At 40.3% G+C, this 14046-nt stretch overlaps 1 protein-coding gene across 1 annotated transcript in view; it reads left to right on the top strand.

Annotated features, from left to right (window-relative positions):
- The window catches only part of LOC136880973 (cytoplasmic dynein 2 light intermediate chain 1), a 212900-nt gene that overhangs the window by 158241 nt on the left and 40613 nt on the right, over positions 1-14046 (top strand). The window contains exon 7 of the mRNA XM_068229209.1: positions 4134-4290. Within this exon, the coding sequence (XP_068085310.1) occupies positions 4134-4290 (157 nt within the window). The remainder of the gene's footprint in view (positions 1-4133; positions 4291-14046) is intronic.

Genomic DNA, 14046 nt, shown 5'->3' with positions numbered 1-14046 from the left:
TTGAAGTGCAGTATTCGGCAACTGAATAGCAAAGAGCTAGAGCAGTAGATCTCAACACTTGGTTGTTTGCGCCCCAGGATGTGCCGGCTAATTTTTGAAGAATATTATTCCGACTTTTAATCTTGGCGGCTGTGTTGTTAATATGATGTTTATATGTTAGGGATCTGTCTAATGACACCTAAATATTTTGGGAAGGGACAGTGTTGTAAGGATTGATTTCTGAATGTTATTGTAGGCTTGTAGTTGGCAAATTTATTTCTGAGATGAAACACAGATGCAACGGTCTTTTGGAGATTTGGACGGAGACACCACTTTTGGAAGTATGTATCTAGCTTTTTTAGATCTGCTGTAAGAATTTGTTCAGCTTCTGGAAAACTTGGTGTTTGGCTAACCAGTAGAATATAACCTGCGTAAATAAATTTCCTGGACTTAGTTGCTGGTAAGTCAGCAGTATAGAGGTTGAAAAGTAAGGGTGCCAGAACAGATCCTTGTGGAAGTCCATCATTCAGTTTGTAGGTTTTGCTTACTGCATCATCCGAGAAGATCTGAAAGTTTCTGTTGCTAATCATATTGCCAATGAGATTTGTAAGCTTGACACAGGGGATGGCAGAAATAAGTTTTAGCAGGAGCCCTTCTCACCAAACAGTATCATAGGCTGCTGATAAGTCTAAGAAGACAGCCATACTAATCTTCCGATTCTCAAATCCATTTTCAATATGAGAGGTCAATGCAAAAATTTGGTCAGCGCAATTTCTTCCAGGTCTGAAGCCAGCTTGTTCTGTGGGAAGGAGATTATTGATGGTTTCTGAGATCCTATTGTATATTAGTCTCTCCAGGAGCTTTAGAGTATCACTTAGCAGTGCAATGGGTCTGTAGATTTCCACTCTCAGAGGGTCCTTGTTGGGTTTCAAGATCGATATTACTTTGGTCTTCTTGAATAGTGAAGGAAGGTTACCTGTCTCCAAAATATTGGAGAAGAATTTGGTGAGCCAAGTGATTATTGGAGGTCCAAGATGTTACAGGAATTCAGGATAGATGCCGTCTATACCTGCTGCTTTCCCGGATTTTATGTTCTTGATGCCTTCTAGGGTTTCCTCTCTTGTGAAAGGACAAGAGAATTGGGATGATTGTTGTTTTGCTAAGACCGGATTTCCATTACAACTTGTTTATCTCTATTGATCTTTGAGATAGAGATCATGTGTTTGGCTAGATCATTAATGTTAACACTCAGCTTCTGCCTGCCAGCTGGCTTTGATGCGTCAAGCTTTCTAATGAGAGACCAGGCCTTTCTACTTGAGTGGGTAAAATCAAGAGATGACACAGTGTCGTTCCAAATTTGTTTTCTATTGTCATTCAGTGATTGAATAAGTTTTGTGGCTGTTTCATTGTTGCCATTTTCCTCAAATTCCTTAAGAAGGCTCTCACTCTCTGCAGTCCATCCAGGAATATATTCTTTGCGGCATCCTCTTGGAATGCAGCGCCGAGCAGCACTTTTATAACTCCAACAAATCTGTCATAGTTATTAAAGATTGGCTTAATCCATCTTATAATGCATCAGTTTGTTCTTTAAATTTTTTCCAATTAGCTTTTTTAAAGTTCCATCTAGGTTTCGGATAAGATCGAATGACAGGAATATACATGCCAATTTGGAGTATGACAGGCCGGTGTTGACTATGAGGGAAACTGTTGAGAACAGAGAGAAGTATCTGGTTTGGAGAGTTTGGGGATTGGGTTATGAAGGAAAGATCTGGAGTGTATTCCTTACCCCATCGGGCGGAGAAGAAGGTTCCTTTTTCTTTAGCATCATAGATTAATTTAAGATTTTCCATGTCCATCCAGTCAACAATTGCCTTCCCATTTAGATCATTTTTGTTACCTCTACTACAGTGGTAACACAAAACAAGGCACAAACACAGTTAAAGGGGAAGGTAATAGTGAACTACACAATATCAGGAAGCACTACACACTCGGAAAAACAGTAGCTGGCATTACGCAGATCTCCAACAAAAACATATACGTAAATATCAGTAGAGCCAACTAGTGGACAACAAACCGGGAAGATGAAAAAGGCTGGGAACCTACCAAAGGCATGGACATGGCTTAGATTGCGGATTCCAAAATAAATGGCCGTGATCCTTAGATTTGAAAAATATTATTTACAAAAGAATTTTACAAACACATTCAAATACAATTCCAAGTTACGAACTATAAGTTCTGTGATATACATAACTTAGAGGTTCTTTGATATTGCTTTCGTAGCAGTGTAAATTCAAATTTCAAATCTACTATACATGTAGTTACCAATGCAGTCGTACAGTGCAATTTACAGAGTAGTGAAACAGGTTCTCCAAAATCTCGCGTACCTCAAGTGACACAGAACTACCAGAGGCAAACCCCAAGGGAAATAATATTAAACTACAAACTACATATTTTAGTGAAACAGAAATGGGAATGCCTCGGAAACGAACAGGTAAGCCCAGCTGAAAAACTAAGGCGTCATAAGTAACTAATTTGGCGAATCTAGGCGAGGTTAGGGCAAACTCCTGTATGAAAAGCAAATCGGAACATTACGGAAATGTTAGCAGGAACGGAATTCAAGAGTGCTTACCCGAGAAGAGTGCCATCCCGGGAACCGGGCGACGTCAACCAGATAGACTGCTCACAGACAGACAGACAGACAGACCAAGACTGACAGAATTCAGAATACCGAATTAATTCGAACACTGCCTCGCTCTCTATATATAGGAAATTCCGGCCTTGGAGCAGCCAATCAGCGTGCATGAGTTCCCTATCGCCACCTAGACTCACCAATCACAACCCTACTTTCGGTCGCGAACTTTGACTAACATTCTAGAATACGCCTGATCGCGAATGTCGTATTTCCAGAACAGTCAGAAATATTTTCTAGAATACATTACCCACAAAACAACACACCCTGTTACATAATTCATGTAACTTTCTGGATCCTTCTAGGAAATATAGAACAGAATTGTACTATTTACAAATGCACATGTGACCAATCTTACACAGTACAGGTTAGGTCATTACGTTATATCATGCTTTACAAATAACAGTACAGGTTAGGTCATAATAAATAAAACATCATATTGTACTTCACAAATAATGTCTTTAAAAAGAACACTTTCCACTTGCACTACATAGTTCACTTGTGACAATTTTGTTGATAGCCCCAACATGTGTGATGACTGTTGAAGTCGCCTATGATTACGGTTGGGTGTTGTAAGGACGGTAGAGGAAGAGTGGGCCACGTTGTGTTTGGTGGCTTATATACGTTCATTATTGTTAGATTATTGATTTTAATTGTGACGGTGAAAATGTCATCACTTGAGCTACAGTCGACTACTGAGTAGTTAGTAATATTGTTTCTCACATAGGTAGCTAAGCCATACATCTCGTGATTATTGTGAGCCACTAATTTGAAGCCTGGGATCTTGCCTCTTGTTCTTAGTTGCGTATCATTGGCTGTATGAGTTTCTTGTAGCGCAATGACATCAATCTGTTGACCTTTCAGAATTTTAGCTAGACACTCGCATTTTGCTCTGCTGATGCCTTCGATGTTAAGATGGCATATTCGAATTGAAGGTCCGATTTTTCGGCTATAGGCTTCCGGGTCCTGATAAGGACCGATTTCTTCATTACTCTGTGCATTACGACCGAGAGGTCTTTTCAGACAGTTTGATCGCATCTCTTCGCCGTTGCTTTCTTAGCACCACCCGGGGGACACGTGTAGGTTAATTTAAGGTTTCACCTACGGACGTAAAGCAATGCTCCTCCCCCAGGATGATGATGATGATGATGATGATGATGATGATCCAAGGATACCCCATGGCCAAAGAGATGCTACTTAGAATCCTGTGCGATTGACACACTGAGGCACTAGTTGCGAGTGGACTAAGTTCTTGATGTTCATATCTTCCTGTGACATGATTTGCACATCTAAGTTGTTCCATTCCTTTTCTCCTTTTGTGTTTTTCCCGTCTTCCTTACCACCTGTAGTCATATATGTCTCTTCCACAAGTGTTGAAGCCCTCCAGCGAAGCATGCTGATTTAGAAGAAGAGGCTTTGTGAAACCGTGCCTTGTGTTTTCTCATATGATGTTCGTTGATTGCAGGAAGAGCATTTCACAAGACCACAACAAGCCGCTGCTAATCCCAGCCGGCTCTGACTCTATGCAGCAGATAGACGGTCTAGGAGTGTTGCCGTCTACTAAAGGACCCGGTGCAGCTTTGGACCGCTGGAAACACACCTTCACCACTCACTTTCCTCAGGTGAGATCACCATCGTGAGTCACGTCCTAGTTTGTGAACCGTGGGCCTAGTAAGTGTGGAACATCTCGGACATGTCTAGGATTATACAGTACTAACTTATTGGAGGAGAGATTCTCTCTGGGACTTTGTGTCAGTTGGATAGCATCCTGCTTTATAGAATTTTTACCAAGCAATGCTCAGAACATTTTAAACAAGCATCGGACCTATGGGAGTAACGGAGTCCTGCTTCCATCTGACAGGCAAGGGACTCCTTGGAAACAGCTTGACAAACGAAATGGAATTTAATGGGGAGCTATGAATATTAATGGGGCTTGTGAAAGAAAGAAAGAAAGAAAGAAAGAAAGAAAGAAAGAAATAGAGAACGAAAGTAAAACCGACTAAATCAGCAAAAAGCACACATCTGGATGTGTTAGAAGTTAGTGATATTTGGGTAAGCGGAAATAACGACGAAGAGTTAGGAGATTATAAAGGGTTCTTAACAGATTTTAAAATGGGAAGGTCAGAGTGCGGAGTGCGACTGTTGATCAGGAACACTGTTGAATGCATAAGTGAGTGAATGATGTGGGTAGATTTAGTAATTGGAGGAATTAGGATGAGAATTGCCTCAATGTATTCACCATAAGAGCATGAGGATGAAGTTGACAAGTTTTATGGGTTTTTTTTTTTTTTTTGCTAGTGGCTTTACGTCGCACCGACACAGATAGGTCTTATGGTGACAATGGGATAGGAAGGGCCTAGGAGTTGGAAGGAAGCGGCTGTGGCCTAGATTAAGGTACAGCCCCAGCATTTGCCTGGTGTGAAAATGGGAAACCACGGAAAACCATCTTCAGGGCTGCCGACAGTGGGATTCGAACCCACTATCTCCCGGATGCAAGCTCACAGCCGCGCGCCTCAAAACCGCTCGGCCAACTCGCCCGGTAACAAGTTTGAAGAGGCCCTGAGTAAAGGTCAACAGGAAACATAGGAGTGTGGTAATCACGAGTTGAAAATAGAACTGCAAGATATGAAACCTAAAACTGGAGTTCTCTGTAGGAAAGGAGGGACGCCACAGACAACATCATAATTGACTTTGAATTCAAGAGATCTGTTAGGAATGTGCGGCTATTACATGGATTTTTTTATAATACTGACCAAGTTTAATCTGAATTGAACTAGTATCTCTAGTCCTAGGATAGAGAAAGTGAAATATGTCAGCAGGTGTATAAAGGAAGAGAATTTCCAGGACGAGGAAATTAGACAGAAGTACATGGATATGTTGCCATTGATGCTTTCACGGCCCGTACTTATAGACATGATACTGTATAGGCTTTTGGGCTTATGCCGTGTCAAGAAAATAAGGTAAAATTCTTTACGTTTCTCAGAGAACTGTGCTCTGCGTCCTCAGAAGTCTCAACTGTCCACGAGAAAGGCTTCTTAAACAATGACTCTTTGAATTTAGACATTATAATAGAAGTAGAAATGGTACCTTCATTCGCCACCAGATGGCTCCCAGGACGTGGCACAACACTAGCGTTCGAAGCGGAAGCTGACCGAACTATCAGAAACAGTTTAAGCGGTTCACATAACGTGTGTACGTAACATATGACATAGACAGGCGTATTGCATAGACACACGCCTAGAATGAAACATCTGGCCATGAGGAACGTATGAATTTGGAAAACACTGAGACGAAATAACAATAGTGAAGAGACAGGGAAGGGAACTACCTATGTAAATTCTTTATGGTTGGCAACCAGGTATTACTTAATTGATAGCCGGTGTCCCTGTTGAAATTGTTAGTATTTCTACGTATTTCCACAGTTTCCCGTATAACCTTGGACCTGTAGTGTCTAGTGTGGGTAAGAGCTCGAGCATCTTGGAACATGACATCACGACCTGAGGATAGAGCGTGCTCAGCTATTGCCGATTTGTCTGGTTGGTTGAGACGAATATTCATGTCATTGATGCTTTCACGGCCCGTACTTACAGACATGACACTATATGGGGAAGATCCTTTTAAGAAGGCTTCAAAATTCAGCAAATTAAGGAGAAAGAAGTCTATTCTTATTTCTTCTTTGTGCTTTCTACTGAGATGCAGGGACCATAACATCATTCCCACTGTGTGAAGCTGAAGCACACGTTAAATACACCGAAAGCCAGGAGAATATAACAACGCGCTAGTGAGGCTCTTGTGATCGAGAGAGTGCATTACGCTCGTAGGGAACTGGATTCATTCTTCCGAGAGTTGTTTCATCTACACCTGCTGTTAAGCAACACTCTCTCGTGGGAATTGTGGTTGACTTTTGATTGCATTACTGCTATACAGGCTGAGCGAAAATTCAACCAGGTGTCATTCAGACAGAAATCAAAGTTCCTCCGTCTAGCTCAGAAACAGGCGGTCTCTCGCACAAACCCGGTTGCTAGTAAAACTGTCGTCATTCTTTCCAAGAAGTCCTTGGACGAGAACCAAATGGCAGTTTCAGCTAGGGATCTTCATTTCGCTGTTGCTCCCTCTAAAATTCCCACTGAGAAGTTAATTACTTCCGTTGAGGCAGCCATCCACAAACAACCTACGGATGAGGCTGAGGAGTTGGACAGAAATGTGTGAGACTCATAAGGTGTGCTGTTGTACCTGCGCCCAGTTTAACAAAAGGCAAAAGGAGAGCTCTGAAGGAACTCAGAGATGATCAATCAATCAATCAATACTGATCTGCATTTAGGGCAGTCGCCCAGGTGGCAGATTCCCTAACTGTTGTTTTCCTAGCCTTTTCCTAAATGATTTCAAAGAAATTGGAAATTTATTGAACATCTCCCTTGGTAAGTTAATCCAATCCCTAACTCCCCTTCCTATAAATGAATATTTGCCCCAGTTTGTCTTCTTGAATTCCAACTTTATCTTCATATTGTGACATTTCCTACTTGTATAAACGCCACTCAAACTTATTCGTCTACTAATGTCATTCCACACCATCTCTCCGCTGACAGCTCGGAACATACCACTTAGTCAAGTAGCTCTTCTTCTTTCTCCCAATTCTTCCCAGCCCAAACTTTGCAACATATTTGTAACGCTACTCTTTTGTAGGAAATCACCCAGAACAAATCGAGCTGTTTTTCTTTGGATTTTTTCCAGTTCTTGAATCAGGTAATCATGGTGAGGGGTCCCATACACTGGAGCCTTACTCTAGTTAGGGTCTTACCAGAGACTTATATGCCCTCTCCTTTACATCCTTACTACAACCCCTAAACACCCTCATAACCATGTGCAGATATCTGTACCCTTTATTTACAATCCCATTTATGTGATTACCCCAATGAAGATCTTTCCTTATATTAACACCTAGATACTTACAATGATCCCCAAAAGGAACTTTCACCCCATCAATGCAGTAATTAAAACTGAGAGGACTTTTCCTATTTGTGAAACTCACAACCTGACTTTAAACCCCGTTTATCAACATACCATTGCCTGCTGTCCATCTCACAACATTATCGAGGTCACTCTGCAGTTGCTCACAATCTTGGAACTTAATTATTACTCTATAGAGAATAACATCATCCGCAAAAAGCCTTACCTCTGATTCCACTTCTTTACTCATATCATTTATAAATATAAGAAAACATAAAGTTCCGAAAATACTGCCTTGAGAAATTCCCCTCTTAATTATTACAGGGTCAGATAAAGCTTCACCTACTCTAATTCTCTGAGTTCTGTTTTCTAGAAATACAGCAACCCATTCAGTCACTCTTTTGTCTAGTCCAATTGCACTCATTTTTGCCAGTAGTCTCCCATGATCCACCCTACCAAATGCTTTAGACAGGTCAATCGCGATACAGTCCATTTGACCTCCTGAATCCAAGATATCTGCTATACCATGCTGGAATCCTACAAGTTGAGCTTCCGTGGAATAACCTTTCCTAAAACTGAACTGCCTTCTATCAAGCCAATTATTAATTTTGCAAACATGTCTTATATAATCAGAAAGTATACATTCCCAAAGCTTACATACAATGCATCTCAAACTTACTGGCCTGTAATTTTCAGCTTTATGTCTGTCGCCCTTTCCTTTATACACAGAGGCTACTATAGCAACTCTCCATTCATTTGGTATAACTCCTTCAACCAAACAATTATCAAATAAGTACTTCAGATATGGTACTATATCCCAGCTCATTGTCTTTAATATATCCCCAGAAATCTTATCAATTCCAGCCACTTTTCTAGTTTTCAACGTTTGTATCTTATTGTAAATGTCATTGTTATCATATGTAAATTTTAATACTTCTTTAGCCTTAGTCTCCTCCTCTATCTGGACATTATCCTTGTAACTAACAATCTTTACATACTGCTGACTGAATATTTCTGCCTTTTGAAGATCCTCACATACACACTCTCCTTGTTCATTAATTATTCCTGGAATGTTCTTCTTGGAACCTGTTTCTGCCTTAAAATACCTATACATACCCTTCCATTTTTCACTAAAATTTGTATGACTGCCAATTATGCTTGCCATCATGTTATCCTTAGCTGCCTTCTTTGCTAGATTCAATTTCCTGGTAAGTTCCTTCAATTTCTCCTTACTTCCACAGCCATTTGTAACTCTATTTCTTTCCACTCTGCATCTCCTTCTTAGTCTCTTTATTTCTCTATCGTAATAAGGTGGGTCTTTACCATTCCTTATCACCCTTAAAGGTACAAACCTGTTTTCTCATTCCTCAACAAATGCTTTAAACCCATCCCAGAGTCTGTTTACGTTTTTATTTACCGTTTTCCACCAGTTATAGTTACTTTTTAGAAACTGCTTCATGCCTGTTTTATCAGCCATATGGGACTGCTTAATATTCCTACTTTTAAGACTTCCTTTCTATCACATTTATTTTTAACTACGACAAAAACAGCTTCATGATCACTAATACCATCTATTACTTCAGTTTATCTATAGAGCTCATCTGGTTTTATCAGCACCACATCCAGGATATTTTTCCCTCTGGTTGGTTCCATCACTTTCTGAATCAGCTGTCCTTCCCATATTAACTTATTTGCCATTTGTTGGTCATGCTTCCTGTCGTTCGCATTTCCTTCCCAATTGACATCTGGTAAATTCAGATCTATAATACCAATATAAATGGTCCGTTATTGGACATTATAAATTTTCCAGCTAACTCATTCTTGGTTGCCAGATCTCCCGCTACAATCACATTTCTCTCCATATCGTTTCCTACATAGCTGATTATCTTATCAAATAATTCTGAATCCGTGTCAGTGCTACCCTTTCCCAGCCTGTACACTCCAAATATATCAAGTTGCCTGTTATCTTTAGAAATGAGCCTTACGCCTAGAATTTCATGTGTCTCATCTTTAACTTTTTCGTAGCTTATAAATTCTTCTTTCACCAGAATGAATACTCCCCGTCCCACCATTCCTATCCTATCTCTACGATACACACTCCAGTTAGATAAAAAATTAGATGGATGGCTTTTCCGGCGTTTGCTCTATTAACCAGCGTTTCGTCTTAGGTCTGACACTAGACTCTTCAGAGTGGGATGTGTCAGACCCTACCCACTGACACTGGGGTGTATGCAGGTGAACTTATCAGAAGCTTATTTATGAAGCACAGTCTGATAACTGCATACGGGAGATAAAACTCCCAATGGAATTAATGCCCGCCTAGCAATTCCAAATGGAAATTCTAAGTTCCCATGGAGGGAATTAGATTCTTTTCCACCAATAGAGCATATCAAAAATCAGATCAAAACTGTGCTTCATAAATAAGCTTCTGATAAGTTCACCTGCATACACCCCAGCGTCAGTGGGTAGGGTCTGACACATCCCACTCTGAAGAGTCTAGTGTCAGACCTAAGACGAAACGCTGGTTAATAGAGCAAACGCTGGAAAAGCCATCCATCTAATTTTTGATCTGATTTTTTATATGCTCTATTGGTGGGAAAGAATCTAATTCCCTCCATGGGAACTTAGAATTTCCACACACTCCAGTGCCATGAGAAAATTTCTGCATCCATTGTATCATTTCTCAGCCATGATTCAACTCCTATTACAATATCTGGTAAATATATCTATATATAGCTGGGTGGACTCAGGATATCTTATTCATAAGTTAGAAGTAACAGACATGAAAGTAGCAAGAATGATTGCTGGTACAAACAGGTTGGAACAATGGCAGGAGGGTACTCGGAATGAGGAGATAAAGGCTAATTTAGGAATGAACTCGATGGATAAAGCTGTACGCATAAACCAGCTTCGGTGGTGGGGTCATGTGAGGCGAATGGAGAAGGATAGGTTACCTAGGAGAATAATGGACTCTGCTATGGAGGGTAAGAGAAGTAGAGGGAGACCAAGACGACGATGGTTAGACTCGGTTTCTAACGTTTTAAAGATAAGAGGTATAGAAATAATGAGGCCACAACACTAGTTACAAATCGAGGATTGTGGCGATGTTTAGTAAATTCTCAGAGGCTTGCAGACTGAACGCTGAAAGGCATAACAGTCTATAATGATAATGTATGTATAAAATAAGAGTTTTGTCTGTACATTGCTCAGAATTTGAAAAGAATGGTATTTCTGTATCTGTCATGTCCACAGTAACAAGGAAATGCAATTTTTACTTTTCCGTAATTTCTGTCTGTCTGTCTGTCTGTCTGTCTGTCTGTCTGTCTGTACACGCATCACTAGAAAACGGCTAAAGAGAATTTAATGAAAATCGGAATACAAAGTCGAGGAATAAGTCGCTACAATCTAGGCTATAAATAATTTTATTCACGCTGATTGAAATGGTAGTTTAGGGGAAGGCCTAAAATTTAATTTTCAATTATTTATGTTATTAGTGGTCCTATCTTAATAAAAATTGGTATGCAAAGTCGGGGAATAAGTCTCTACAATCTAGGCTATCAATCATTTAATTCACGCTGAGTGAAATGGTAGTTCAGTGGAAGGCCTAAAATGTAATTCTCAAATATTTATGTTATCAGTGGTAGTATCGATAAATACTACATCACCAAAGATATACAGAATTAAATTTCCGACCATTTATGTCTTATACATTTTTACTGTACCGGCTATGATAACACAGATATTCATGTTGTGTTTTTGTTGCTAAGTCCATATCAACACCGAGCCATGAGAAAATGGGTTAACAGAATTTAATGAAAATTGGTATATAGAGTCGGGGAATAAGAAACTACAGTCTAAGCTATAAAAATATTTTATTCACCCTAGATGAAATTGTAGTTTAGGGGAAGGCGTCTAAAATGTATTTTTAAATACCTATGTTATTGGTTCTATCGAAAAGTACTACATAACAAAAGTTATAGAGAATACAATTTCCGGTCATTTATGTTTTATTCAGTTTTACCGTACCGACTATGATGAGTGGTATTTTAGAGTCGGAAGAAAACTAAATGCGAAGGCCTACAATATCGAAAGCGTATAACATTGATCAACAATAACATTACATTGACCATTGTTTGTTGTGATGTTCTTTGTCTCTTATGCTGCCTTTCAACTCCGATAGATGGGATTACTGCTGCCTCTGTCTGTTAGATCATCAAACAACAACAGACAGACGCAGCAGTAATCCCATCTATCGGAGTTGAAAGGCAAATAGCCTGACGGAATATTGGCGGGAAATAGACGGGGAGTTAGAAAACTTTCTCATTTAGCATGCCATTCCTCTGGTTCATACATTTTCTGATACAGCTGGTACATAACACACTGGTTCATCATAGTATTCCAGATATTCGATCCCTACTCTGATGTGCTGTTTTGAATGAGCAGTCGGCTTACTTAAGGCAGAGGCTCACTCATTAGAGTAGTAGCAGTAGTAGTAGTATGGCCAGGTTTAGAATAACAATTAGGGCTATTCCAAATTATAGAAACACAATTCACTAAATAACTAAAAATTCAACCCTGAAAAGAGCCGTTTCGTAAGAAAAGCTTCTTCCTCTTCACTTTTTGAAATTCTACATTCATTTTATTCTGAATTAGCAGTGAAGAGGTTTCTCCTCTGGCTTGGAGGAAACATTTGCCTCAAAGTCAGATAGATTTTTCCGCCACCAGTGTAGTGAATTGATACTTTCTAACTCATCGCGTACTCCTAGGAAACAGATCAGTAAAAGGGCATCGTTTTTGCCCTGGGAGTTGCCACTATTCGAACCCCTCCCCGCCGAAAAGGGACGAAGAGTGTTCACGGCTCACGGCAGTCTGCGGCTTGGTCATACCATCTCTGGAACTGTGGACTGTTAGATCGGCAGCTTAGTCCTGTTCGTTAAAAGTGAGAAAATGTGTGGTTTTTCATTTGATCGAATATTTCATATGAAAGCGTTCCTTTTAATCGCGCCATTCCTACTGACGTCATTGTTATGTTCATTTCAGTTGGGAAAACTACGAAGACAGTCTTTCTGAGGATGTACAAAGGCAGGTGGAGAGTGAGTGTCTACAATTATAATGAAAGCTCCCCAACCTGATTGTGACTGATGGTAGGCAAGGGGGCCTGCCATTACAGTGAAAATTCCCTAACTCAGTCTTCATATGAGAAAAGACGTTTGGTGACTTCCCCGTCGCGTTTCTAGGGTAACGTTAAGAGCTATGCAAGTTCATACAATCTTGCTCACAACGTGTACACTACCTAACCTAGAATTCTGTATACAATGTAGAATTGCAAGTGACTAAATAAGACTTTATTATTGTATACAATGTAGAATTCCGTAGCGAAGCATGGGTACATCAGCTAGTATCTATTAAATTACTTAATTCTATTCCTTTCTTTACAATACTCCTACAGTTTAACACTAACAATTTTATGTCATCCCTACTTGATTTCCAGTTCCCTGTTCCCTTATCACCACTCCCTAGGCCACCCCGTTTCCCTGAATGTACCTCCCTATTACCCTGACCTGACCATTCTCTCAGCTGATAAGGGTAATGCGACAGTGGTTATGGACACTGACGAGTATAAGGATAAGATCTTGGCTATATTGTCAGAGCCTGTTTACAGACTGAGCTCACGTGACCTACCACTCGTGTGTCCAACGCCACCGTGAAGCTCTGAAGGCAATCTTCAATTCCAAAAGAGGAGGCTAAACATCTGTCCCCTCAGTGCGATATGTTCTCCTACGTATGCTCTGGCTTAATACCTAAGCAAATTGCTTCAGCCACACATAGGATGTACTAAATCATACATCAGGGACTCTCAGTATTTCGTCAACAAGCTCTCAACCATAACCCTTCATTCTAATGCACTTTTGGTGAGTTTCGATGTGGAGTCCTTGTTCACTAAAGTGCCGATTGACTCGGTCATGTCTCTCATTGAACACCTGTTCCCTGAGGACGTTACTAAGCTATTTTACCACTGCATGACGTCCATCTATTTCTTGTGGGGTGGGAATTTTTATGAACAGATGGATGGAGTGGCTATGGGAAGTCCACTTTTGCCCGTAGTGGCTAATTTCTTTATGGAGCATTTTGAGGAGGAGGCTGTTGCTTTGGCGCCCGTCAAACCTATGATATGGTGGAGGTATGTTGATGATGCATTTGTGGTCTGGACAGAAGGTCATGAGAAACTTCATCTATTTCTAAACCACCTAAATCAGCAACATCCTTCAATTAAATTCATTATGGAGATGGAGTCGGAGAGATGCCTTCCTTTCTTGGATGTTCTAGTAAGAAAGAAACCGGATGGCTCTTTAGGACATACCGTCCATCATAAGCCCACCCACACAAATCGGTATCTTCATGCAGATTCTCACCACCATCCAGCACAAAAA

Source organism: Anabrus simplex, chromosome 9, assembly GCF_040414725.1.
Source record: "Anabrus simplex isolate iqAnaSimp1 chromosome 9, ASM4041472v1, whole genome shotgun sequence".
Classification (NCBI taxonomy): domain Eukaryota; kingdom Metazoa; phylum Arthropoda; class Insecta; order Orthoptera; family Tettigoniidae; genus Anabrus; species Anabrus simplex.
Note: the sequence above shows the minus strand (reverse complement) of the source record. Positions and strands in the feature narration are given on the sequence as shown.